Here is a 27,732-nt window from a genome sequence, read left to right as displayed (position 1 = left end):
AAAATTAACCCAAAACTCTGTGTTAAAGTGAATGTGATAGCATGAAAGCCTCAGGGCAGAACTTCTACCTGACCTGGGGGAAATAAAAGGGATAGTTTTATTCCAGAAAATGTGCTTATGTTCCAATATGTACGAGTTGATAGGTAATTCTACATTCTTTGTAACCTGACTTCATTTGTAAAATAATTTCAAAGTCAATAGCATCTCACGTGCAGAGAACATTATTGCAAAGGTATTCTTCAGGATGATCGTCTTATTTACCTTCTGTTTGTAATTTAGTCGAGGATATTTTACTTCCATATATTTTCTTGTGGTTATCATTTGCTTTATATATCCCTGAACTTTTTATTGAAATATAAATTACGTGCAGAAAATAATAGCATTCAGAAGTATACAGTCCAATGAATTTTCACTTATTGAACTAACTCATATAAAAAAATACTCAGATCAAGTAATAGAACATTAACTACACCACAGAATTATCCTGCCAATCAATGATAACCAGCTGTGGTTATGCTGATTTTGAACATTGTAAGTTAGCTTAGTCTGTTTTGGGACTTTTTATTTAAATGTAATCCTACTTTTTCACAAATTTATGGTTGGCTTTTCCCCTAAATATATTACACAAGAAATTCCTCTGTATTTTTTAGTTCAGTTGTAGTTTATTCTCATTGCAGCATGCCATTGTATTGTATAAATATACCATTGTATTTGTCCATTCTACTGCTGATAGAAATTTGCATTGTTTCCATTTGGGTCCATTATGAACAGGGATGTTACAAACACTCATTTAGTGAAACTATGAGAGGATTTTTATTAGAGACATCACCATTAAACATCCTGTCATTTCAAAGAATTTAAGTACCCCCTCTGTGGCAAGTGAGGGCTTGCATTATTTCACTGATTGTTTCCTTTGCTGTGCAGAAGCTTCTTATCCTGATGAAGTCCCAGTAGTTCATTTTTTATTTTGTTTCCCTTGCCTCCAGAGACATGTCTAGTAAGAAGTTGCTGTGGCCGATGTCAAAGAGGTTGCTGCCTGTGTTCTCCTCTAGGATTTTGATGGTTTCCTGTCTCACATTTAGCTCTTTCATCCATTTTGAATTTATTTTTATGTGTGGTGTAGGAAAGTGGTCCAGTTTCATTCTTCTGCATGTAGCTGTCCAGTTTTCCCAACACCATTTGTTGAAGAGACTTTTTGCCATTGGACATTCTTTCCTGTTTTGACAAAGATTAGTTGACCATAGAGTTGAGGGTCCATTTCTGGGCTCTCTATTCTGTTCCACTGATCTATGTGTCTGTTTATGTGCCACTTCCATGCTGTCTTCATGATTACAGCTTTGTAATAGAGCTTGAAGTCCGGAATTGTGATGCCTCCAGCTTTGGTTTTCTTTTTCAATATCACTTTGGCTATTTGGGGTCTTTTCTGGTTCCAAACAAATTTTAGAATTGTTCATTCCAGCTCTGTGAAAAATGCTGGTGGTATTTTGATAGGGATTGCTCTTACACTGTTGGTGGGAATGCAAGCTGGTGCAGCCACTCTGGAAAACAGTATGGAGGTTCCTCAAAAGGCTGAAAATAGAGCTACCCTATGACCCAGCAGTTACACTAGTGGGTATTTACCCCAAAGATATGAATGTAGTGATCCGAAGGGGCACCTGCACCCCAATGTTTATAGCAGCAATGTCCACAATAGCCAAACTATGAAAAGAGCCCAGATGTCCACTGACAGATGAATGGATAAAGAAGACGTGGTATACACACACACACACACACACACACACACACACACACACAGTGGAAGAACTGTGAAACTGTGACCAACTGTGGACAGAGTTCCTATGCTGTGTTATTATGCTGTGTTATTAGCCAACCTGGCAAATTTGGGCAAGGGTCTCTGAGCTTCTCTGGTCACCTGGTGTCTCAAAAAAATGAGCTGAACTGGATGATGGGGAAGGACCTCTGCAATTCTGTGATGGACCTGCAAGTCTCTGCTTTCCTGAGTTCTCAGCCCCTTCCCCAGACAGCACCAGTCTGACCCAGAAGGTTAGTGCCTAGAAGAGCTATCTGTGAGTTTAGGTGTGGTATAGCAAAACATATTTGGCCTACGTCCAGTCCTGCCATAGAACTTCAAAAACCTGTGGAATTTCCTGGGTGTTAGGAGTGTCTTTGGTTATTCATAAGTAGTGTCTTTTTTATGCTAATGAGGTGATTCCTAATGGGCCTGGTTGGCCATACCAGGAAGACCAAGCCCATGACATGTGGCCTCCGCCTGAACTCTGGGTTGTTACTGTCAGAATGAAGTGAGGTGCAGGACCCCAGCTGGTGTTGGAGAGTTGTGTTGGAACGTAATAGGTGGCAGGATGCCTCCATAGCTGGAAGAAGTTGGAAGAAGCTTCCTCTGTGTAGATGACCCGGCTGCAAAAATCTTTAAAATGATATCTTTCCTTTTTTTTTGTTTTAAAGATTTATCTACTTATTTTATTTTTTAAAAAATTTTTTACTGTTATGTTAATCACCATACATTACATCATTAGTTTTTGATGTAGTGTTCCATGATTCACTGTGCATAACACCCAATGCTCCACGCAGAACGTGCCCTCTTTAATACCCATCACCAGGCTAACCCATCCCCCCACCCCCCTCCCCTCTAGAACCCTCAGTTTGTTTTTCAGAGTCCATCATCTCTCATGGTTCTTCTCCCCCTCCGATTCCCCCCCCTTCATTCTTCCCCTCCTGCTATCTTCTTTTTCTTTTTTTTTCTTAACATATATTGCATTATTTGTTTCAGAGGTACAGATCTGTGATTCAACAGTCTTGCACAATTCACACTGCTCACCATAGCACATACGCTCCCCAATGTCCATCACCCAGCCACCCCATCCCTCCCACCCCCCACCACTCCAGCAACCCTCAGTTTGTTTCCTGAGATTAAGAATTCCTCATATCAGTGAGGTCATATGATACATGTCTTTCTCTGATTGACTTATTTCACTCAGCATAACACCCTCCAGTTCCATCCACGTCGTTGCAAATGGCAAGCTCTCATTCCTTTTGATGGCTGCATAATATTCCATTAAGATTTATCTACTTATTGTAGAGCGAGAGAGAGAGTGGGAGGGGCAGAGGCGGAGGGAGAGGAGATTTCAAGCAGACTCCATGCTAAGTGCAGAGCCCCACCTGGGGCTCCATCCTAGGACCCTGAGATAATGACCTGAGCTGAAATCAAGAGTCTTAATCAACTGAGTCACCCGGGTGCCCCTAAAATGATATCTTTCTGAGCGCTGTTGGAAATATGGAAATACTTACTAAACATCTACTATGTGTTAGGCGTTGTTCTGGATACTGGGGATTTGGCAGTGCAAAGCCCCATTGTTGTGATGGGATAGTTTGTTGAAAGAGACAGACGACACGCTCACAAGCAGGATAATTTCTGCTGGTGATAGGTGCTGGAAAGCAAACAGAAAGTAACTTGGAACAAGAACAGAGGCCTAGTGGCCAGGGTCGGTCTCAGCAGAGGCGGCATCGGGCAAAGGCCAGACTTGTAAGGAGTCAGTCATTCCAGGGCCAGACAGTAGCGGGGACAAAGATCTGGAAGGAAGTGGGCCTTCTAATTTGAGATACCGACAAAAGACCTATCAAATCAGGGAGAAAGAGGAGGTGAGGTCAAAGGAAAATCCTGATTGACGTGTACATTTGTAAGAAGAAATTAATTTTCTGGAAATTTCAGGTATCCTAGAAAGGGGACTGGTCTTGTTTGAAGAACTACAGGAGGGTTCCTGGTATTTGGACATCAGATCCCTGGTTATTTTACAATGAAGACATTCGGCCCTCTAGTGGATGAAACTGTGTTACGCAGCTGAAATTTTAATACTGGGTTTGTCTCATTTTTTTTTGGTAGAAAATAAAGGGACTAGAAGAAATGTTGAGGGGTTATTTTATCCGTTTCTATAACCTCAATCATTAAGCTGCCCAAGATATGAGAATGTAACTGGTTTAGAATTTACCAGGACTGTCTAGTCACCTGCAGCTACCGACCAGGGCCAAAATTATTCATTGTCATGAAATTACTGTGTCTCACCTTAAACTTTGATTTTATCACACTCTTGATAGGAAAACATTATTTGCAGGGTGATTTGAATTATTTTTCTTGTTTTAACAAGTTAAAAATAAGTTATTGAAATAAGTTGAACAATTATTTACGTAAATAGCAAGTAATTGTCATATTTCTCTTTTAACTACAGGAAATACTGCTCTCAGTTTACAAAAATCACTTTTTAAGCTTAAAATATTTCCATGCTCATGGAATATTGTACATTTCGTTTATGTCTTGAGAGATTATCTAAAATAAAATATCTTATCTAGAGAGCACAATAACATGGAAATAAGTCACTCATAAGAACCACATTTAACATATTTACAAAACAGTATTGTGAGGCTTTTAACTCTGCCAAGCTTCAAGTTAATTAAAAGTATAACAGTTCGCTTAATAACAGTGTCTTAAACTGAATGGCAAAACAAACTAATTCAAAATGACTTTTGAAAAGAGAGGGAAGAAAAATAAAGATTTTTGTGGGGGTTCTGGATGATCAGTGATCAGCTTGTTTTGAAGGTCAAGGCAAATTCAAGAATAACTCCCTCCTACCTTCAGGATGTGGGGCAGGAGGAATAATTCAAGTCCAGATGGAGGGTCACGAGGAAAACCCCGTGGAGGACTGATCCTCCTTATTGTTGGAGGTCGAGCTGGGCCAGGAAGACTAGGTGGGAAGTTACATTGGCAATGCCCAAGAAGAGAGGGATGAAGAGGAGGTTTTAGGAAGAGCTCCTCCCACAGGTAATGAATGAGTCCTCAGACTGGGAGAAAGGAGGGTGCACACAGCATTGTAGAGAGTGTGTGTGAACACGGGGCGGGGTAGGGGGGGAAGCTCTCCTTTCCAACCCAAACAAACTGATGAGGGAGTGGATGGGAATGTTCGCTGTCCCTTACATTCTGCGTGGAAAAGGCACGTGTGGTTTGATGGACTTTGATTCCGTCCTTCTTACGATGCCTTCAATCCGTTCATATCATTTTGAGCATCTGATTTTCACTTTTTTCAGTTCCTTTTTTAGAATGTCTACAGTTTTGCTTAGGAGCATCGAGTTGGGCGCACTCAGCTTTTCATACAGTGACTTGGCATTTCAGATGACTTGACTCTAGTCTGGCAGTCTTTACACATGAGTCTTCATACTCTTTATAAGAATGCCAAATTTGTGGATTCGTTTGTACTTATTCTCAGGTCGTGCAGCAAGTGCCTAGCAAGCTCTTTCCCCCTACGTAAGCCTGGCTTTCATCTGATTGGAAACTTCTGAACAAAATCAAAAGGTCTGTAAAAAAATTCAGCCACTGCTGCATAGTACTACTATGTACTACTAACTCTGGAAGACAGCTCAGAGGAAGGGTCTGGTCTTGTCTTCAGGCGACGCTGCCACAGCCTTGCAAAGGCCCTCCCTGTCGGGTCCAGCAGGCTGGGGACGCTCTCCTCACAGCCCTCTGTTGTCAGCAATGCATCCCTCACAGAGCATTCCAGCAGGGGGCCACGTAGCACCGAGCACAGGGAGGAATCTCACCGGAGGCTGTCAAGGGAGGTAGGGTTGGTACGGGAACCAGCTCACCTGCTCACGCACCTGCCCAGTACTCCTTTATCTCTGGCTCCTATGTTCTACTCATTTCTTAATTTAACTTTGTAATTACAGATACAGCACCTTGTCAGGCATTTGGTTCTATGTTAGTCTGTTAGATCACTTGGTATGATTTTATCTCATTTATCGTAAAATGTACTGCACAGATCATAAAAGTAATGGAACAGCTAATTATAAAGCATGCACTCAAGTAACCCAAGTCAAAAAAATCAAATACTCTCCCCTCCACGTGAGCCCTCCAGATCACAGCCCCCACATCCCCCAGTGGGTAACAACTCTTCTGACTTTTGCAATCATTTCCTTGCTTTTCCTAAAGCAGCATAGTTTGCTTTAGCTTCATTTTGAGATCTGTATAAATGAAATAATGTTGAAATGTAGTCGTTGGAATGTGGCTTCTTTTGCTCAACTTATGTTTTGGAATTTCATCCATGTTGTGAACGCAGCAATAATTTGTGTCTTTTCATTGCTACATAGTATTCCACTGAATGGATATATCACAGTTCATGTATCCATTCTTCTACTATTGATCTTTGCAGTTCACCAATAAAGCTACCTTGAACATGCTTGTACATGTCTTTTTTATTTTTTAAGATTTTATTTATGCCAGAGAGAGAGAGAGCAAGAGCTCACCAGCAGGGGAAGAGGGAGAAGCAGGCTCCCCACTGAGCTGGGAACCCAATGCAGGGCTCAATCCCAGGATCTCAAGATCATGACCTGAGCCACCCAGGCGCCCCTCTTGTATGTGTCTTTGATGTAAATGTGAACATTTCTCTAGAAGAAGGAAGAATTGCTGGGCAACATTCTTAAATAACACTGAATTATTTTCCAAAGTGGTTTTACCAGTTCATAATCCCCCCAAGGAGTGAGAGAATGCCAGTGGCTCTGCATCTGTCAACACTTGGAATTGCCAGAATTTTAAGTTTTTGCCAGTGTGAGTATAAGGTATCTCATTAAAATTTATACTTAACACCTTTTCATACATTATAAGCCATTTGGATTTTCTCTTTTGAAGTGTTTATTCAAATTGTTTGCCCTTTTTTAAGTTTTTAATGTGATGTGTATAAGCTATATACATGCACGCACACATGATAACAGTCTTTGTCCATCATGTGCCATTCAGTTCTCATCCAACTGTGTGACTCATGTTTTTAACTCTTAATGGTGTCTTTGTAATAAACAGAAATTCTTATTTTTAAAGTAGTTAGATTTATTAATTGCTTCCTTTATACGAAATGCTTTCTTTGTCTTCTTTGAAAACTCATGGAAACATCTCCTACATTTTCTTCTAAAAGTTTATGTAGTTTTATTTTTCACGTTGCTTTTCATAGATCTTAAATATCCATGGAATTGAAATTTTGGTATAATGTAAGGTAAGGATTTTTTTGTCTTTCTCTCTCTCTCAAGATTTTTATTTTTAAGTAATCTCAATACCCAACATGGGGCTCGAATTCACAACCCCAAGGTCAAGAGTTTCATGCTCTACTGACTGAGCCAGCCAGGCACCCTGCCCCACACCTCTCTCTTTACTTTTTGCATATAGATATTCAATTGTCTCTACCACTTATTAAGTATTCTATCCTTTCTCCATTGGCACCTTGCCACTTTTGTCATATATCAAGGGTCAGTATAAGCATAGGTCTGTTCCTGGACCCTCCATTCTATTGCATTGACTTGTCGTCTCTCCCTGCACCAACACCATGCTATTTTAATTACTATAGCTTTATAAGTTTTGATATATAGTGGAACATGTCCTCTTGCTTTGTTCTCCTTCAAGAGTGTTTTGATCAATAATAAATAACACAATAAAAAAGAATGTTTTGATCATTTTCAATACCGTGCAAATTTTATAATCAGCTTGCCTAGTTTCATGTGCGTGTGTGTGTGTGTGTGTGTGTGCGCGCGTGTGCGCGCACACACGCACACACTTCCTTTGGAATACTGATTGGGATTGGGATTGATTTAAAAACTCAATTAGAGGTAAACAGCCATCCTTACAATAGTGACTTCCACTCAATGAACATGATATATTGCTTCATTTAGATTAGATTTCTAAAATCTAGATTTAGATTTCTAAAAACTTCTCTTAATAATGTTTAAGAGCTTGCTGTAGAGAGGTTTTTTTATATATCTTGCTGGATATATTTCCACTTGCTTGATTTTTTTGATGCTACTTTAAGTGGCATCTTTCTTTTCATTTCATTTTCCATCTGTTGCTAGTCCATGGAAATAATGATGTTTAGTTATTGTCTTGCTACATATGCTTGGTAGATCTAAACAGAGAGCTGAATAAAATGATTAATTGCCCTTATCCAAATGGCCACATATATAGAACACTGCCCCCATGGATTTTGGATATATCTTTTCTTCTGATACACAGGAGAATTTACAAAAGTTGACCATAAGGTGGACCACAAAGCAAGTCTGAAAACACTTCTAAAGATGACAGCAATATAGAGTTCACGTTCTCTAACCACAGTACAGTTAACCCAGAAATCAACAACAAACACAATTAGTTCTCAAACACCTACTGGTGCTGCTTTGATATTTTTCTCCTGGGTTTTATAAATCTGGCTGTGGGTCTTTGAAAAATTATACTGCATCTCCTTTATTGTGCCCCTTGAGCCAGTGGTTGGTGTGTGCTCACATGCAGGGATAGATGGGAAGGGCTTCTCACCTGGATTCGGAGTTATGCGTTGCTGGATGTGGGAGAGCAGGAAGGGCATGGGGCTCACCAGCTCATCTGGGTCTCTTGGGCACAAGCTGCTGACACAGTTAGGGGGTGGACATGCTGGATGATATACCAGCTGGTTTCAAGTTGATTGATCCTGTGGCAGGGGAGAAAGGGGAGACGGGAAAAAAGATAATCACTAGCATTCAACATTTTTTTTGCTACTTTTTAATAACTTTTATTAAAGTATAACAGACACGCAGAAAAGCACAAAAATTATGTGTACAACTCAGTGCATTATCGCAAAATGAATACATCTGTGTAACCACTACCCATGTCAAGAAATGCCACATTATCAGTACCCCAGAGCCCTCCCCACCCCATGCTGCTCCCACTCTCGCCCTTGTGTTAAAAATGAAGCAGGGATGTGTTTTTGTCAGTTGTGGTAGGACTGCTGACATGGACATGGTAGTCATGAAGGAGGTTTATACTCACAGAACCCTAGAAGTAAAAGGCAAACCACGCCACACCATGCCAGACCATGCAGGACCTGGGGACCACCCCAGGCAGAAGGCAAGAGGGCGGAGCATGGCCTAGAGCCTTTACTGGGGTTCTTGCAGGAAGGAATGGGCAAGGCAAGGTAGGCATACTAAGAAAACTTACGATTGGGTAGTTGAAATAATTTTGCTGGGCTCTTCAGATGGTCTCTAGCTGTTTGGTACCTGGCCCTGGGGTGATTTAGGGCAGTGTGAGTACTGGCTTGAGGTGTGAGAGTTTGGTATAAAAGATAGTCAAGAGTATAGTCACCGAGCTGGTTGGTTTGTATGCCACAGTTTCACTATCAGGGGCATCACTCACTATCTCTAGGAATTAGCTAGCCCTGGTAGGGGCAGTCTCTCCAGGATCAGGGCCCCAAATGCCAGAGCACCAAGAATACAGAAAACAAGAAAATTGAGTCAGTACAGTACTCCTCCCTCCCCAGAGAGAATGTCTTTCCTGACTTCAAACACCATGAATTAGTTCTGTTTTTGAACTTTCCGTAACTAGAACACTCTTTTGTGTCTGCATTCTTTCGTTCGACAGTGGGTTGGTGAGATTCAGCTATGTTGTTGTGTATTGCCGTAGTGAGTTCATCTCCATTGTTGTATATTATTCTGTTGTTTTAATTTATCCATTCTTCTGTTGATGGGCACTTAGGTGGTTTCCAATTTGGGTCTCATATAAATAACGTTGTTAGAAACATTTTTGTACATATTTCCAGGTGCACACGCTCACACACATTTTCCTTGGGTATATTCCTGGGGTGAAATTGCTGGATCACAGTTAGGGTAAGCATGCGTTTGAGTTCAGTAGATATGCCAAACATTGTCCAAGCTGGCTGTGCCATCACCCATGTGCGAGGGTATCTCTGTATGACCTTTGATGTGGCCATGCACAGTTTAAAGCCACAAGTAGGACACTCCAATGTCATTCAGCCGAATAGTTACTTTGTCTTGACCTTAGACAATAAATGTATTGATTTAAGAAATGGTTTCATTTTATATTCGACCCAGATTACTAACTCCAGGTAAGCACAAATGCAAAATGTCAGGAGAAAAAAATAAAAATTCAGAACACTTTTCTTTTTTTGGTTTATGTGTCTCAGATTTTAATTTAACACATTTTCAGCGCAGCATTGTACTCTTGACTTTCTCACATTGACCTCTTAGCAGAAGCTACAGAATAGTTCTCTAGCTCTATGAGAAGTGGTGGAGAGTTTACCAGATTTGATCAAACCGCTTCAAGTTAATTGTGATTGGCTTTCCGTAAGTGTTGATTTCTTTATTTTAATAAACTGTAAAGCACTCTACAATCCTAGTTATTAAACCCTTGCTGCTTTTTTTTTATAACTATGGAGAGTCTTTTTATTACTCATTACTGTGCTCTTTTTTGCTCCTTTTCATTATAAATAAGTAATCACAGTTGAAAGAAATCCACTAATCCATTCACACTATATTATCCATACTAATAAAACAATAGGATTTTTTCCTTTGTCCCCCCCTTACATGTTGAGATTAAAAAAAAAAAAACAGGGGAGAAGTTTCATGGACTAAGAATTATTTCATACCCTCGAACACCATAAATTTTGGTGAAATTACATACCTGGACCTTTAAAGGGAGAAACAGACAAAAAACCCACAGAAATAGTTATTGCCTTTACTATTCAACCACAGTCATTCTATTTCAAGAGTACCGGAAGAAAAACTGGTGAGTCTACATTTTCGTCTAGTGGGTAAGCAATCTTTCATTGCTCACAGATGTGAGTTATCATGGCGTGTGGTGCGTGATTTGACTCAGCTGGTGTGGTCATCACCTGTGAGGGAAGTATTGGAGCGGAGTCCACTTTGGTACCTGAAAGATAGTGACGGCAAGGATGTTGTTTGGCAGGAACTTTGTTTTCTCTTATTCTGGAGGCCCTTTTGTGCCCTATGCAAGAGTCCCAAATTAGTTTCCCCCACCAAAAGATAAATAAACAACCTCCGAGTTTGGAGTATATCATACATAGATGGGACTCGAAGGGGCTAGTTTGCCCTGTAAGAGGTGACACTATAATCATAGCAGTCATTCACATCTTAGTAAGAAATATTCCATCAGATCCTTCCCAGGGATCTGACTTTGCCTAGAACTCAGAAAGGGGCTGAAAGGAGGACGCTGTGCGGAGCCCCCATTCACCTCGGCCTCACGAGGCCAAGCCTCCAAGCCCAGACTCCCAGGAAGTCCTGGGGGGAAGGGCCAAGGCCCTGCCCGCCGCCCGACCGCGGCCTGCGTGGGCGACACTCCTTTTCCGCAGCTATAAGGGCCTCGGGCCTCAGCGCTTCTTCCCACACCTCGCGCCACCCGGAGCTCGTCCAAGCGCGGAGCCGGTAAGGCGGGGCCCGGGCGCAGTGGGGAGGTGGGCCGGGCGGGACAGGCCAGCCGGGGCTCCATCGGCGGCGCCGAGCCGAGCCCCGAGTGCCGAGAAATCACCGCAGCCCCGGGCGGTGCGCGCGGACTGCTCCCTGCGCGCCCCCCCTACCCTGCGCAACCACCGCCCCCCCCGCCCCGCGCCTCGCGACCCGGACGCCGCCGCCTCCGCCGTGCGCCCCGCGTCCCCGGGAGCCCCGGATCCCCCGGCACAGCGTCCAGGGCGCTAGGCAGGGCGGGCCTGCGGGGGACCGAGGTCCCTCGGGGCGTGGCGCCTGGAATCAGTATGGCCCGGGATCAGAATGTTTTTCTTCCTGTTCTCCCTTCTTGCCTGAGCTGTTAGTGGCAGTTTCCAGGCAGCCCAGGCCCAGGCCGGAGGAGCCCGCTCCTCCTTTCTGCGATTGGAGGAAGGGAAAGGAGGCCAGATGAGAGAGAGATTTATCAGCAACAATAATGTAGCTTATTCCTTACCCGCTAAGTAGCCAGCCCAGCTAGTCGTCTTACCGGCCTCTCTGTGGGGACATTAATTAAGGCTCTGGGAGGAGTCACGAGGGGTAAGGGGTGGCTGAGCTGAGATGGAAGGCCAGGTGCACTTAACTGTTGCAGGGGTGACCGAGAGGATGCTGTCACCTTCTCCCTGTCGGGCTGCCCGGACCTAACCCTGGGACCTGCGTTGGGTTTTTAAGCTCTCACATCCAACACTAGCTAGAGAGACTTGGGACTCTTAACTTTGGGAAGGGTTAGACTGAATCTCAATAATGAGGACAACTGCATTCACTTTAGTGGAATTTGCTTTAGTGCCTAGGTAGGTAGTTATGATTTTCTAGTAGAAACATTCCTATTTCAGGTAAATATGGACAATGGATTCATTGCCCAGATGAATCATAGACTTAAACCAAAGGCGCACAGAAAGTCGTGTGCTCCTAAATTTAGCAGGGGAGGCTCAGTGTGGACCCCCCTGCGAGGTCAGAGCCCTTTAGGATGTGGTCCTGTGTCCCTGCTAAACCCTGGCCAGTCATTCCTAGTCCCACATTCGTGTGCATGGGAAGTGTCTTGCCCCCCTGAAAAGAGAGGCAGAGAGAGTACAAGTTCTAGGATGTTTCAGGGTGTTCAAGGGTGGCTGGCAGCAGCTGAGGAAGAGATGGGGACATGTGGGTTGCCTCGTTTGCTGGTGCGGGCAGTGGGCAGCTCGGGGCCTCTGTTCTGTGTTGTAGCCTTCACCATGGAGCAGCTGAGCACAGCCAACACCCATTTCGCCATGGACCTGTTCCGCGCTTTGAATAAGGACAATCCTACTGGGAACATCTTCATCTCTCCCTTAAGCATTTCATCAGCGCTGGCCATGATCTTTCTGGGGACTCGAGGTGATACTGCCGCACAGGTGTCCAGGGTCAGTAGAAACGAACAAAAACAGCCTGCTTTCCCTGTGTCTCCTTGCTAATGTCAAGTCTGTACTGAGAACTTGTGCCTTTGAGCTCTTATAGTGTGTGTGTGTTTAAGATTTTATTTGAGAGAGAGCGAGCGAGGGTGGGGGGAGGGCAGAGGGAGAAGCAGGCTCCTGGCTAAGCAGGGAGCCCGATGAACAATCCATTCATATGCAGGCTTTCCTTCATGATCAAGTCTTTACCGAGCACCTGCTATGTGCCAGGCAGTTTTTTGTGTGGCTGAGGGTAGGGCAGTGAGGAAAGCTGACGAAACCCCTGCGGTGTGCCTGTCGCTTGACAGTTTTCCTGTAAGCCATAGCATCTCTTCCTGGACGAGGATTTTCCAGTATCTGCTTTGCATGTGATGACCCGCCACTGGCAAATAAAGCCTGCCTATGGAATGCTACTTTTGAGCATAATGACACATAGGAAACGCACCACCGCGGAGAAGTTGGCAGTGGCGCCCTTTGGAGGGGACAAAGCGGGTGTGTGATTGCGAATTGCCCCCGCCTAGCCCTGGGCCTGGCACTGAGTGTGGTTGTGAGGGCTGTGACAGGGCGTGCCAGTGTGAGCGGGAGGGCCCCGCAGGGAGGGAGCGGTGAAGCCCGGACGCTGCGGGGGCGGGGCCAGGCCCTTGGGGGTGTGGCGGCAGGAGGAGAAGCGTGATGCCCAGCCTTCCTTCTGTCCTTGGTGGTTGTGGTGGGGTGGTGGTGCAGGGCACTTCTATGCTAGGTATTCTTTACTTCTGAGAGGAGAACTCTGGCTTTCCTTGAAATCTAGGGAAAAGGAGTACCAAGAGTGAAGGGCTCTCTAAGGTACCAGTCATAAAGTATATGGCACCTGCCACTAGGGAAGATCCAGACTTGGATTCTAGTTTATGGACTGTTCCAGGTGCAGAGCTTCTATTACTGTACTTGGTGGAGAACCAGCCCTTTTCATCATTGTAGATATGAAAGCATTTTAAAATTTTCAAGAATCTCTCTGTTGGGCTGCCCAGGCCTAACCCTGGGACCTGCGTTGGGTTTTTAAGCTCTCACATCCAACACTAGCTAGAGAGACTTGGGACTCTTAACTTCCGGAAGCATTAGACTGAATCTCAATAATGAGGACAACTGCATTTACTTTAGTGGAATTTGCTTTAGTGCCTAGGTAGGTAGTTATGATTTACTTTTTTTTTTTTTTACCCCCTGGTACTAATTGTTAGTTGCTCCTTGCAGGGTAATACCAGCTTCTATTTATTTATTTATTTGAGAGAGAGAGAACGTGCAGGAGCAGGGAGAGATGAAGAGGGAGAGGGAGAAGCAGACCCCCACTGAACAGGGAGCCCTACTTAGGGTTCAATCCCAGGTCTTCAGGATCAAGACCCAAGCCAAAAGCAGACACTTAACTGACTGAACCACTCAGGGACCCCCTATCAGCTCCTATCTTGAGGCTTTCTTTATGCCTTCAGCAAAGAATAGTTTTAAGGTCCTCCCCCACCCCTGTTTCCATTGAAGCAGATCAATCATGGCAACTATGCAAACATTCCATATCTTGGTGAGTAACTGAACTTTGTACACTGTATAGGTTTGTTTTTTGTGTCTTACAAGCAAAGAACCAGCCCAGGCCTCATAAAACCATAAAGGGACTCTTGGTTTGTAACTGATACATGAGGAATTAAACTTTTGCCAAATGTTAACTTTAAAGAAGTTATTTTTAAATAAGCGAGTTACTGATGCTAATAGTATAATAAAAAATCCCTCTACCTGTAATATCTTTGTGTTCCTGCGTAGGTCATGATTCTTATTTTTACTGTTTATTTCTGAGAACTTTCAGTGAAATTATCTTAGATGCAAGATAAGCACACGAACATACCATTTATGATTTTCTTTGGGACAAAAGCAGACTTGTATAAACATTTAGTTTATTAACCACTCATATTGTAGAACTAGAATTATAACAAGAAGTGGTGTAAAAGCAGTTCCTAATGTTGTAATTATTGTGTCTCACAAAGCTACACATTTTGGATTCTCTATTATTTGTTCACCTATGAGAAATTAATAAAATATTGGGCTACGGATCATGAATAATCGGTAAAAAAAAAACCACATTAGCTTAATTTGATGGAAGCCAATGCCAAGGAATCACCTTATAATTTCAAAATAAGTGGTTATAGAAAGAATGTTTTCTTTATTTTAGACTCTTCATTTTGATACGGTTGAGGAGATTCATTCAAGATTTCAGAGTCTGAATGCTGATATCAACAAACGTGGAGCTTCCTATATCCTGAAACTTGCTAATAGGTTATATGGAGAGAAGACGTATGATTTCCTCCCTGTAAGTACTTTGCACTTCCTGTTCAAAAACTCACTAGACAGCGCAGATTTTTTTTCTAGCATAACCAAGTCATAGAAATCAGTTTTAATTTTTATAAGAATTCAGAAAAATATTACAGAATGAAAACATAAGACAGACAGGACTCCCATTAATTGACGTGGCTTCATTTTATAGTCTTCACAGTGAAAAGATTGATCCTGGCTGTTTTACTAAAGCAAGACTGAATTCCATAGTTCATTTCCAAGTACAATCAGTATTTGCTTATTTATGAAAATGTTAGCCAAACGTTGGAAAAGAATTGGTAAATTTTACACCTAAACTACTGAACTATACATTAAAAAATGGTTAGGATGGTAAATTTAATGTTATATGGCTTTTTTACCATAATAAAAAAGTATAAAGTTAGAATTTTTTTGTTATCGTGCAATTTGTACCTTTTAGGACCATTTCTGCTTTAAAGAAACTATCTCTGTATGTAATAGGAGTTATTCATGACATTCCCCCCCCCCCTTTTTTTTAAACAGGAGTTCCTAGCTTCAACTCAGAAAATGTATGGTGCTGAACTGGCCAGTGTGGATTTTCAGCAAGCCTCTGAAGATGCGAGGAAGGTGATTAATGAGTGGGTCAAAGGGCAGACGGAAGGTAAGAGACCAGGTGGAAAGTAATTATTACACACTGATGTTCTCCTGCCGGGTTCCCCACCTGCATCTGATTGCCTTCCCCTTTTTCCTGTTTCCTCATCCTGACCCTGGGAATCCTGGAGTTCACCCTGGGAATGAACTCTGCACCGTCCAGTTGGACAGTGTTCACATGTAGAAATTCTTCACAGAGGAAACATCAGCATGATTTAACTGAAGCAGCTAAATATATTTCCCCCCATAAGTTCCCAAAACTACATTGTAAAATGAAAGCTCACCTTGAATGTAGAATAAAAGGAATAAGAAATTTGAGGGAAATCCAGCCTGGCCCCGATTATTTCACATGTTCATGGAAAGAAATACCCTAATACTTGTGAATGAATACTCATGAATCGCTGTAGTCATAAATAATTTTTGTCCACTTCTCATCTAAGCAATCAGGGATGGTAGCTGGGACTGTTGAGCACACCTGTCTCTAACCTAGTCGTGGGAGGAGTCAGGGCACCTGCAGAACACCTGTCTTCCCTACAAAGAATTGTTCATGGCCATGTTCTGGTCAAGGGTGGATCCCGTGTTTCAGGGGAGTACGTGTCCTACCTTTTGCATATTTACTAATTTTTGTGTGTGTGTGTGAGAGTAGGCTTCTACTTAGAGGATTTGAAAAAGTGATTTACTAGTGACTAAAAATATTTTGTATTTTTACAGGATATTTTTTTTCCTGAAAAAGAATGGTCATTCACAAAATAAAGCTCACTGTTTACCATACACTCCAGAAAAGGAGAAATTTCCTGTTTTAGCCCCTTGCCCTTTACTTGGATTATTTAAAGTAGAAACGCGCTGATAGGGCTTTCCTAACTTAATACTATGTGAAAGGAAAATTAAGTACAGAATATGCTTTTGGATTGCATTTCAGTGCTAATCAAATGTCAGTTCCAATTTGGAATTCTGATATGTGGATTTTTATTTTTATTTTTTTATTTTTTATTTTTTTTGATATGTGGATTTTTAAAAAAGCTAACTTTATCATTTTAGGGAAAATTCCGGAACTGTTGGCCACAGGTACGGTTGACAGCATGACTAAACTCGTGCTGGTGAATGCCATCTATTTCAAAGGCAGCTGGGAGGATGAGTTCATAAAGGAAGCCACTGCCGATACACCATTCCGGTTGAATAAGGTAAGGTGAGGTAAATGCCTAAACTTACTCTTCACTCGAAGAGAATGCAGATAAAAATGTGATTTTTTTTTTTATTCAACTGTTCAGAAAAACAAAAAAACCGTGAAAATGATGTATCAGAAGAAGAAATTCCCATTTGGCTACATCCAGGACCTTAAGTGCCGTGTGCTGGAACTGCCTTACCGGGGCAAGGAGCTCAGCATGATTATCCTCCTGCCGGATGACATTGAGGATGAGTCCACGGGTCTCAAGAAGGTAACAGCTCCCAGCTTCGCACTTCATGTCTTCTCCTGCTGTACCCATTCTGCCTTGTGTGGTAGTGGTTGGTGGTGCTAGTGGTCAGTACTTTGTATGTGTTTATGGATGTTACTTTCCTTTCCAATGCTCTGTCATTTTTTTGTCAAGTAGCTCATGGACATTACTACTCCAAAGCCCTAAGTTTACATTTTCAGCTACTGTCAGGGAACAGGTGTGGTAGAGAACATCTAAAGATGTGTGCTACATGTAACATGGGTCAGTGGCAGCTCATGGAAACTCTCTTAGAAGAACTTTAGGGGAAAGTGCAATAAAATGAAGACTATTTTATTAAAACAAATTTTTTTAAATTAAAAATCCCAAAACATTATAATATCTGAGTTTCATCGTGTACTATAAAACCCTATTACATTGCTCATCCTTGCTGCAATTCATATAGGTTGTGAATTAAATTTCCAATAGTTACAAAATAGAAAAAGACTCATGTGACATGTTGGCTTGAGCGCTCAGGCTGTCTCCTAACATGAGCCTTGTATGAGGTTCCTAGTCTGTGTCATTTAAGGGCTATGTCATCTCTTGCCAGGGCTCAGACTAGGGAAAACCATGAAGATTATGATTTGTCAGTGTGCCCAAGTGGCTCAGTCGGTTAAGCATCTGACTCTTGGTTTCAGCTCAGGTCATGATCTCAGGGTTGTGAGATTGAGCCCTGCGTCAGGCTCTCCGCTCAGTATGGAGTCTGCTTGAGATTCTCTCTCTCCCCCTCCACCCCAACCCTCTAAGTAAATAAATAAAATCTTTAAAAAATGATTGTGGTTTTTCTTCATTGTCTCTAGGCTGCTGAGTGTTTTTTCTCTACCCTGTCCCTGATCAAACTTGCTTTCAGGAAGGGGTCTGATATTAGCCATTTCCATGTATAGAGTATGTATTAGAATCAGTGTGTTCCTTCTCTTTGTCTCTTTCTCTGATTATAAAAAGAAAGTCTGTAGCCTCCTGAAAAGGAAACTCAGCATCAGTAGAGCAAGTGGGTAATGGTTCTGCTCTAGTCCGACAGCAGTAATGGTAAGAGCAATGAGAACAGCTGCTATTTATGTAGCACCTACTGTGTGCCCAGCGCTTTATATATGTCGACTAAGTTAATACACAGTGCGATAAGGTGGGTACTCATATTACTCCCTTTTTAATGAGGTACGAGGTCTTTGTTCTATTTTTACCTAGGAGCTAAGTCTACTAGAGATTTCTTCTGCTCTGTGAGGTTCACAGATAACCACTGTGATCAGTGGGGTTCATAATAAAAGGAAGAAAGCTTTCAAATTCTCCCTTGTACCCCTTGACTAATTAGGTAATACAGTCATCATGGCCTATCACAGTAAGCTGGTGTGGTAGGGGCTTAGTAAGTCCTGGGAAGATGGATCGGTGGGTGGATGAGTGTATGGTAGGGGGGAGGATGGATACTTCATGGACCCAGTGTCCAGAGTCCCTGCACTTGGGCCCTTGATGGCCTGGAACACAGCTCTGTTATATTATCACCAATCACTGGAAAGAAATGACATCTTCCAAATGGAACCTTTTTGGCACAAGACACAGAGGAGACTAATTAGCAACTGATATAATGGGTCCATTCATTTCAATAATCCTTTTTAGTTTACTTACGTAAAATTGTTTTCACCTCTTCTTTTTGCCCATTGGCATTCCAGATTGAGGAACAGTTGACTCTGGAAAAACTGCATGAGTGGACCAAAGCTGAGAATCTGGATCACATTGAAGTCAACGTCCACTTGCCCAAGTTCAAGCTGGAGGAAAGCTACGACCTCAACTCCCACCTGGCCCACCTGGGTGTACAGGATCTCTTTAGTCGCAAGGCTGATCTGTCTGGCATGTCAGGAGCCAGGGATCTTTTCATATCAAAAATTGTCCACAAGTCCTTTGTGGAAGTGAATGAAGAGGGCACAGAGGCGGCGGCTGCCACTGCAGGTATTGCCACCTTCACCATGTTGGTGCACGAGGAGAACTTTGTTGCCGACCATCCATTCATTTTCTTCATTCGGCACAATCCCTCATCTAACATCCTGTTCTTGGGCAGGTTTTCTTCCCCTTAGAGACTGGAAATACAAGGTCAAGCTTAGAGCTTTATTACCTGCACTTTTAATGGTGACAGTTTTCACACATCTTTGCCAATACCACTACCATCCCTAAGCAGATCTTTAATTTCCCTTGTAAGTTCAGCTCTTTACTGTTTACATACACCCATGATCTTTGGCACAGGTATCTATTTTCCTATTTTTTTTTATATTGACTAAGTCCAGTGATTTACTTTTGAATGCAAGTCAAAAAAAAAAAAAACCCAAGAAATCAGATGTGTAGATTCTTGACAACATAGTAGTGTATGAAGTAGCTATGCTCTCCTGATAGCCAAAGGAAACATGATAATTCTGTAATTTATTTTACAGATAAAATTTTGGAAGCCCAAATAGATATGATTATAGAAGGGAGGCTTAAAAACGGATATTCAATTGAAATATAGAGCCTCAATTAAGGGCCTGGGTTGTGAAGACAAACTTGCCTTGGCCAATATTTCTCATCCCTTATTCTACAAGATCAGTATTTTTGGTTGTTCTTATTCTTTCAAACTGTTGAAGAGCCATATGGTGATAGCCTGCCTTCCCCTTTTTGTTCTCCTTTATCCTACCTGATGTGGCGTTTGTGTGGGATCACCTGGGGTCAAGAAGTAGGTGTCTTATAATAAAAGATGCCAAGAGATGACAGAAAGAATAATGTAGTGGGAGAGACTGTTAAGCAAAGAGGGGGGTGCCAAGATCTCGCTTGTTAACCATCTTCTTGCATGTTTTCTGATGAAGGTTCTTGACTTCCATCATGTGATACAGGTTTTTGTGGCAATGGATGGCTTTATGCAGTGCTGTGGCGGGAGGTGGGGGGTGGACTCTGATTAATATACGTGTACTCCTTGGAATGAGGCTTGAAATGCTGCATTTTCTTGTTCCCACAAAACTAGTGGGCTGGTTAGTAAATTTTCCTAAGATTCTACAAGCCATATACTGGTCTCAGTTCTCTTCCTGTTCTCTTGGATCTTAGACAAGCCAAGAATAAAACAGGTAGTTCTTGGCCTGAGAGTACTGATGTCTGTGATGAGAGCAAGATAGTCCTCAGAATAAAAACAACATTTTGGCAAATCTGTTGTGGGAAAGCTTTTCTTCCTTCTTTTCTTCTTCTGGAAGGAAATAGGGTAAAAACTCTAAAGTCCTTGCCTTGTCTGGGAAGAGAAGGAAAGTACAATTACAATTACATTCTATTCTGATAAGCAAGGGTGCATGTTGTATAGTCTAAGGTAACCCTAGAAGAAGAGTGGAAGGATTTATAACTTTGAAAATAAACCAAAGAGAAAAAGGGAATACCAAAAAATAATCAATCCAAAAAGAGGAAAGAAGAAAGGGGAAAGGTACACAAAGCAGGCGTGACAAATAACCAAGATGGTATATTAAACTCCGAATATCTAAGTAACTACCTAAAATGCAAATTGGCTAACAGTGCCAGTTAAAAGACAAAGATGGTTAGGCTAGATTGGCAAAATACTATCTGGTATTTACAGGAAATATGTCTATAACATAAAAATAGAGTTTGAAAGGAAAAGACTGGAAAGGATATATAGTACAAATACCATAGAAACAGATATAAACTACAAATATTTTTGGTGGAACATGGTAAGTGGTTCTAGTATTTATACAACAATGTAAATGACCAAGAATATCTGAGACAGTCTTGCAGAAGAACCAGGTGAGAAGACATACTTCACTGAATTGAGACTTATTCTAATTAATATCAATGCCCTCTTTTACTCTGAAAATTGAATCAATTTGGATAATAAGTCATATGGTCATCATAGCTATAATGAACGTGGCACTTCAAAGTTGAGAGTGAAGGGAGAAAATTTTCAATCAGTTGTTCTGGGATATTTGGGAATGTACATGGAAAACAGTTCAAGTTGATTCCTGCCTTGAACCTAAACAAATATTAATACCAGCTGGACTTAAACTATGAGAGCAAAACAATAAAATTTTTAGAAGGTCATATACAAATATATGTTCGTGAACTTGTGATTTCCTAACAGGACACATAGACGCACACAATATTTTTTTTTAAAGATTTTATTTATTTATTTGTTAGAGCGTGGGTGCGAGAGAGTGAGCGAGAGCACAAGCAGGGGGAGCTGCAGGCAGAGGGAGAAGCAGGCTCCCTGCTGAGCAAGGAGCCCGATGCGGGACTCGATCCTCGGGCACTGGGATCATGACCCGAGCCGAAGGCAGCCGCTTAGCCAACTGAGCCACCCAGGCGTCCCGACACACACAATATTTGGTTAAATTCATTTCTAGGCACTTGGACATTTTTAATGATGAACTGGGCCAAGAGAAAATTAAGAACTTTAGTCCTGTATCATACACCACCGAGGGTGAAAAGCCAAGCCTCAAGATAGTTGATGTAGGCCAGTGCCCCAAGGAGGGAACATCTTAGTAGTGGTCAGAGAATGTCCCCAAAGGCAGGGTTCTAAGTCTGGAGCCTGTCCCTCTTTATCTCCCAGGCTAGAACTAAAAAAATACTGTTAGGGCAGCCAGACCTTGTGAAGGTACCAGCTTTGGAGAACAGGCTTCCAAGTATCTTCAGAGTTTTAATATATCAGAAATGCTGTCTTAGATTACCCAGAGAAACTGGCAGCCCATCTGGAGGAAGGAAAGAAGGGGAATCTGGTTGGATATTATAGAATCAAGAGGGCTTTTAACATCATTAAAAGTCAAATCGGTCAGGTGATTTCTACACTGGTCTGTTTCTTTAAACAGATTACTGCCCTGTTCTTGCCACCCTCAATTCTTCCTCACTCAGAAACAAATCATAAGATTGTAACCTAGAACTCTCACCTGCCCATAACTACTCTTCTAGTTTAGGTCAGGGAGAGACTCACTTAAACTTCATGAGGAATGACATGGGGCAGCCTCGGTGCTCCGTACATGACATTCGTATTAACGCCACCCCCGTGAGATAGGTGTTACTGCCTTCGTTCAATAGACAAGAAGCAGAATGGGGATTGTGGCTCAAAGCTCCACAGTGCTGAGATCACCCTGATTCATCATGAGCTGAAAAGTCCCATCGAGTCTCACCCAGAGGGATGAGAAATGCATTCTAAGTGAGATTTAGAGATTCTGCCTTTCAATATTAATGTTACAATTCCACTCTCAGCTGCCAACCTCAGCCACTGAAAAGGAAATCTCCAATAATTTTACAGTCTCAAATAAACTCGCTCTTGAAAAGGCAGAATATAACCTGGAATTGCTTGGAAACAGGAGTTAAAAGGCATTTCGGTAGAATGTGCTGAGTTACCATTTTTCCATGGCAGGAATTCTGTACCCTGTTCACCTCCAATGTCACTGCCAAAAGCTGAGATCACTACAAAAAATGCTCTGGTTGGGGACAAGAAATATACTGGAGGAAGAATTTGTCATTTGAAAAAACAGTTGGGGACTGAAGAAGCATCTGTTACATTTCAACGTGGAGAGGTGGATGTCTCATAAACATGTACAGCTATAAAGCATTTCTTCATCTAAATGCTCAGGGTTCTAATTACATAGAACTTGACATCAGACACTTTCTGATCTGAAAAAGATAAAGTGCTCATCAGCTGTGGTGACAAGGGCCCAGTCTACAGGGTGTGAATGGAGAGATGTAGGGTGAATGAATCGGTTCAAAATTAGACTGCCAAAGAATAATCTGTAGTGTGAAACCGCATGTGTGTCATGGAACAAAGGTGATTTTCTAGTACACAGGAGGGACAATAAAAAAGAAAAAAAGCAATGCATTGCAAGAACAAGAGGAAGTTACTGAAAGAGGTTTTCAAAGAGTTCTTGCACAAGAGCCCTTCCTTCATTTTGTAACTATGTTATAACAAATCCTGGTAATAAGATATTTTGCTTCAGCGGATAAATGAGTTTCCCTGTTAAGTGAACAATTTAAATATTTTATCGCTGTACAATATTTTAAAAGGTCGGTTTTCAAAGACTGAATATGCACTGCAAATTTTAGTTTTCTATGCAAAATTTGATATATTAGCTGAAATGTTTAGGAAACTGGGTAAGATTTTCCCCTCTATTTTCAGGTAAACCTAGGTGTTTTCTTTCAAGGCAAAATAAGAGATATTTAAAAATTTCAATTACTTTCACATGACATAACTATATCACTGTAAGGACTTATATACTTTTATTATTATTATTATTATTATTATTTTAGAGAGGGAGAGAGTGCAAGTGGAGGGGTTGGGGCGGAGGGACAGGGAGAGAGAGAATCCTAAGCAGGTTCCACAGGGGTTCGATCTCATGACCCTGAGATCATGACCTGAGCCGAAATCAAGAGTTGGATGCTTAACCGACTGAGCCACCCAGGTGGCCCAGGACTTTTATGCTTTCAAAACTCATTACTTTGTTATTATCATTCATGTCCTACATTACTTGCTGAACTACTTTTAAAAAATTAATGTTTTTTGGGCGCCTGGGTGGCTCAGTTGGTTAGGCGACTGCCTTCGGCTCAGGTCATGATCCTGGAGTCCCGGGATCGAGTCCTGCATCGGGCTCCCTGCTCAGCAGGGAGTCTGCTTCTCCCTCGGACCCTCCCCCCTTTCATGCTCTCTCTCTCTATCTCATTCTTGCTCTCAAATAAATAAATAAAATCTTTAAAAAAATAAAAATAAAAATTAATGTTTTTTAATCATTGTGGGTTTTTTTAAAGTAAAAATATATTAACTCCAGAAAAATTATTAGTCTAAAACAGGTAAAGTCCTTCATATTCAAGGTTCACCATCTTCTACTGAACCACGACAATAGCATGACATATCTCTTAAGAGTGTTCGAATCAATTCTCTTTGCTCTAATTTCATTCACTCATTTTTTGAATTAATTTTCCTTCTCTCTTTATTATGTGCTAAGCTCTGGCCTAGGCTCTAAGGATGCAACAATGGACAACGAAGCCAGTAAGACCCCTGCCCTGGGATAGTTTATGTCTAGTTCATATAAGAGTTCTCCAATAACTCATTTGGTTAACTGACCCACTGGATAGCAATGGTACCAATTGGGTTGCTCGCACCTTAATCCTGTGCTTTTGCTCATATTTTTCCCTTTATTGCAACCCAAGGGGTTATCTTTGATAGAGAGTGCCAACATTCTGGGAAGCTTTTTCTTCTACATTATTTAGTAAACTGGTAATTGGCTGGTCTGTACTTATCTTGTTATCAGTATATGTATTCTGGTATCTACTCCCCCTTCTGGATATACTTACCCCTGGGCGTATGGTCGAAACAGAGGTGTGGATACCCAAAGCACAGCTATTCCAGGAGCAGGTAGGTGCTCCCCTTGCAAAGGGAATCAAAGGCACAAGGTTAGGGAAACAAAATCAGGATGGTGTGACTGGAGACGAACAAGTAAAGGGAAGAGCAAGGGGGATGTGTCTAGGGAGTGGAGAGCTTGGATCATTCAGAGCACTGAGGGCAAGGTGGACCTGGGGATTTCTATCCTAAGTGCAACTACTCCATTCACCCTAGTAGGTCCCATACCCTATTTTAGGTACTAAAGACAAAACGATTAAAAAACAGAGTGAAAAGTCTATGCCCTCATGGCTATTGAGGTGTTTTAAAGCAGATAGGTCATGAGCAACATTTACTGTGCCTGGCATGTGAAGACACACTGGAGGGTAGCCAGGAGTGGGAATCTGAGGGCTACTTAGGGGCTCTTCCAGGAATGAGAGATGAGGGTGTCTTCTACCAGGGCCAGTGCGTGGGTATCAAGAGATGGATTTGAGACATACTTGGAAGAAGCCACTTCTCAGGAGGTAAAGAGTGGAGGGTGAGAGAAAATGAATTATCACAGCTTTCTTCCTGTTTCTAGCAACTGGGTGAATGGACAGAGATGGGAAGATGGGAGGAAGAACAGTTCTGGTGAGAAAGCTGGGAGTCTAATCACGGAGGTTCGATCCATGTTTATCATGGATGAGGCTGCCTGGTGTGAAGCGAATGGAGAGGAGAGTGCCTGAGGTTGGGGGTGAGCCCAGAAGTGCTGACATTCAGGGCCGGCCAGCAAGTGAGGACGAACAGGGGTTGCCTAAGAGAAGGAGCCTATGAGATGGGAAAGAACAGGCGAGGGAGTGGTCAGCAGACCCGCAGGAAGGGAGAGCTTCAAGGAGGAGGAAGTGGACAAACTGCATCCAGTTCAGGAGAGGTCAGGGAGGTGAGAACTGAACTGCCCTTGTGATTAGCAACATTGAGGTCCCTGGGGACCCTAGCAAGGGCATGTTGACACAGTGGTGACAATGGAAGCCAAAAGGAAGTGGCTCCTCAGGGAGTAAGCAGCACAACTTTTGGCTGCAAGACTGCAGCAATAGCATAGATTTTTTTTTCTTATTTATCAACCTACTGAAGCATAGTTTACATATAATCACCTGCTCAAAGCATAAAGTTCAAGGAATTTTGACAATGTATATATACATGAAACCACCACCCCATCAATAGATAGAACACTTCTGCCACCCCAGGCATCCACTGATTTTTTTTTTTATGTCACTATAGATTACTTTTGTCTGTTCTAGAATTTAAAATAAATGGAATCATACAATAGGTGCTTTTGGCTCTTTGACTTTTCACCTGGCATGATTTGGGGATTCATCCATGTTGTCACATGTATCACTTCATTCCCTTTTAATGCCAACCAGTATTTCATTGTATAGATAAACTACAACTTAATTACCCACTCATTTTTTAATGTACATAACTAAGGTGGATCTATGCTTATGAAAGCAAGAACACTTCAGCATTAGACAACCTAGTAATACATGTCATAATGACTCAATTACTAATCCCAAGAAGAAAAATAATATAAGAAGAAATATAGTAAAACTGGTATTAAATCAGAATAAACAATTTAAGAGAAAACCTACAAGAATCCCAAAAAGAAAAAAATATGTATACTTATTTTGATAAATAGAAAAAAGCATTTAGTAACATTTAAAATCCTAACTTGATAAGAAATTTCTGCTAGAAACCCACAACATCATGCTTAGTGATAAAATATTATAAGCATTTCCATTAAAATCAAGAGCAAAGCAAGGATACCTACTACCACCAGTGTTATTGTACATTTTTCTAGATATTCCAGTTAGTAAAATGGGTCAGGAAGGAGAACTAAAATATGATCAGAAAAAGAGAAAGAAAATATCTAGAAAATTAGAGAATCAATGAGCAAACCATGGTAACTTCTTAGTTATAACGAGACCAACAGGATAGCAAGATTCCAGGTAAATTTACAAAAATTAGTAGGTTTCTATTTAGCCATAAGAGTAAGTTAGAAATTATAATAAAAAATCCCATTTACCATATCAACAAAATTAGAAAATATCTAGAAATTAATAAAGGTGCCAGAGTAGAAAGAAAACTGGGGTGCCTGGGTGGCTCAGTCGGTTAAGGGTCTGCCTTCGGCTCAGTTCATGATCCCAGGGTTCTGGGATCAAGCCCTGCATCCGTCTCCTTGCTCAGCAGAGAGCTTGCTTCTCCCTTTGCCTGCCGCTCCCCCTGCTTGTGTTTTCCCTCTCTCTCTCTCTCATTCTGACAAATAAATAAATAAATATATAACTATCTTAAAAAAAAATAAAGAGTAGAAAGGAAACCATGAAACTTGAGTGAAAGACAGGAAAATGATGACTTATAGCAACCGTATTATAAGACAGAATTAATGTGGTAAATGCGTTGAATTTCCCCAAATTAATCCATAATTCCAATCAAAACCCTGATTTGACAACTAACTCTAAGGTTTTCCTGGAGGAGTAAATGAGTAAAACAGGAAAATTTTTTTTTTTGAAAAGAGGAAAAAATGAGAGAAAACTCGGCCTATAGTAAAGGAAACAGTGTGGCTCTGGCTCAGAAATAGACAAATAAATCAACAGAATAAAACAGAGTGTCGAATAATGAATCTGTGAGAATATGTGGGAGTTTGTTATACGATTAATGTGGTGCCTTAAATCAAAAGGATGGACTAAATGGGTGTTGGGACAATTGGCTGACCTTTGGGAAAAAAATGCATTTCCACTTCATACCTGAATGAATCTCAGATTAAAGGCCTAAACTGAAAAAATAAAACTATAAATTAAGAAGATAAAGTAATAAAAGTACTGGAATAAAATATCAGAGAACATATTTAAAATCCTTGAGTGAGAAAAGACTTTGTAAGACAAAAGATCCAGAGTCATAAAGTAGAAATCTACATATTTGATTTCATAATTTTTTTCTACCTGTAGAAAGTATTTGCAACATATATGACTAAGGTAAAATATCCCTAAGATGTGTGCCACAAGAGGTAGTTATGACGTGTCCAGGCATCAGGGACAGAAGCTGGGTGAAAGACCTGTCAGGTGCCATTGGCCCTGTGCTCCTACAATTCTACCAGGACTGGAAATCTCTCCCACCAGGACCCAAATGGAAAGTCCTCTGTCCTCACAACCATTTAACAGGTGGAAAATGAGCACCGTGCGTGTGTGTGTGTGTGTGTGTGTGTGTGTGTGTGTCATTGCCCTAGGTGCTAAAGATTAAAAGATAAATAAGA

At 41.6% G+C, this 27,732-nt stretch overlaps 1 protein-coding gene and 1 long non-coding RNA gene across 3 annotated transcripts; one reads left to right on the top strand and one right to left on the bottom strand.

Moving 5' to 3' along the window:
* Positions 1-4,603: 4,603 nt before the first annotated feature.
* LOC141370082 (uncharacterized) lies at positions 4,604-11,798 on the bottom strand. The gene is made up of 3 exons (XR_012373787.1): positions 11,759-11,798; positions 8,351-8,501; positions 4,604-5,610 (listed from the first exon to the last, which is right to left on the bottom strand). It is a non-coding gene; the product is annotated as an uncharacterized lncRNA (long non-coding RNA).
* On the top strand, positions 11,097-20,144 carry SERPINB1 (serpin family B member 1). Of its 2 annotated transcripts, none has more exons than XM_025891006.2 (7): positions 11,097-11,247; positions 12,502-12,677; positions 14,890-15,027; positions 15,552-15,669; positions 16,698-16,840; positions 16,928-17,095; positions 18,790-20,144. In XM_025891006.2, the coding sequence occupies exons 2-7, from the start codon at positions 12,510-12,512 to the stop codon at positions 19,189-19,191; spliced, it is 1,137 nt and encodes a 378-aa protein (XP_025746791.1). In that variant the 5' UTR covers positions 11,097-11,247; positions 12,502-12,509; the 3' UTR covers positions 19,192-20,144. The 2 variants fall into 2 exon arrangements, with proteins under 2 accessions (XP_025746791.1, XP_073733612.1); XM_073877511.1 differs by lacking the exon at positions 11,097-11,247 and adding an exon at positions 11,661-11,841.
* The last annotated feature ends 7,588 nt before the right edge of the window (positions 20,145-27,732 follow it).

The sequence above is a fragment of the Callorhinus ursinus genome, unplaced genomic scaffold (genome assembly GCF_003265705.2).
Source record: "Callorhinus ursinus isolate GAN/ISIS: 27379988/994484 unplaced genomic scaffold, GSC_fseal_2.0 scaffold26, whole genome shotgun sequence".
NCBI lineage: Eukaryota > Metazoa > Chordata > Mammalia > Carnivora > Otariidae > Callorhinus > Callorhinus ursinus.
Note: the sequence above shows the minus strand (reverse complement) of the source record. Positions and strands in the feature narration are given on the sequence as shown.

Excerpts from the sequence above, each read along its gene's own strand:
- SERPINB1 (XM_025891006.2), top strand. The coding sequence starts at position 12,510 with ATGGAGCAGCTGAGCACAGCCAACACCCATTTCGCCATGGACCTGTTC. Across the intron at positions 15,028-15,551 it reads AGACGTATGATTTCCTCCCT|GAGTTCCTAGCTTCAACTCA; the intron begins GTAAGTACTTTG and ends TTTTTTAAACAG. Across the intron at positions 16,841-16,927 it reads CACCATTCCGGTTGAATAAG|AAAAACAAAAAAACCGTGAA; the intron begins GTAAGGTGAGGT and ends TCAACTGTTCAG.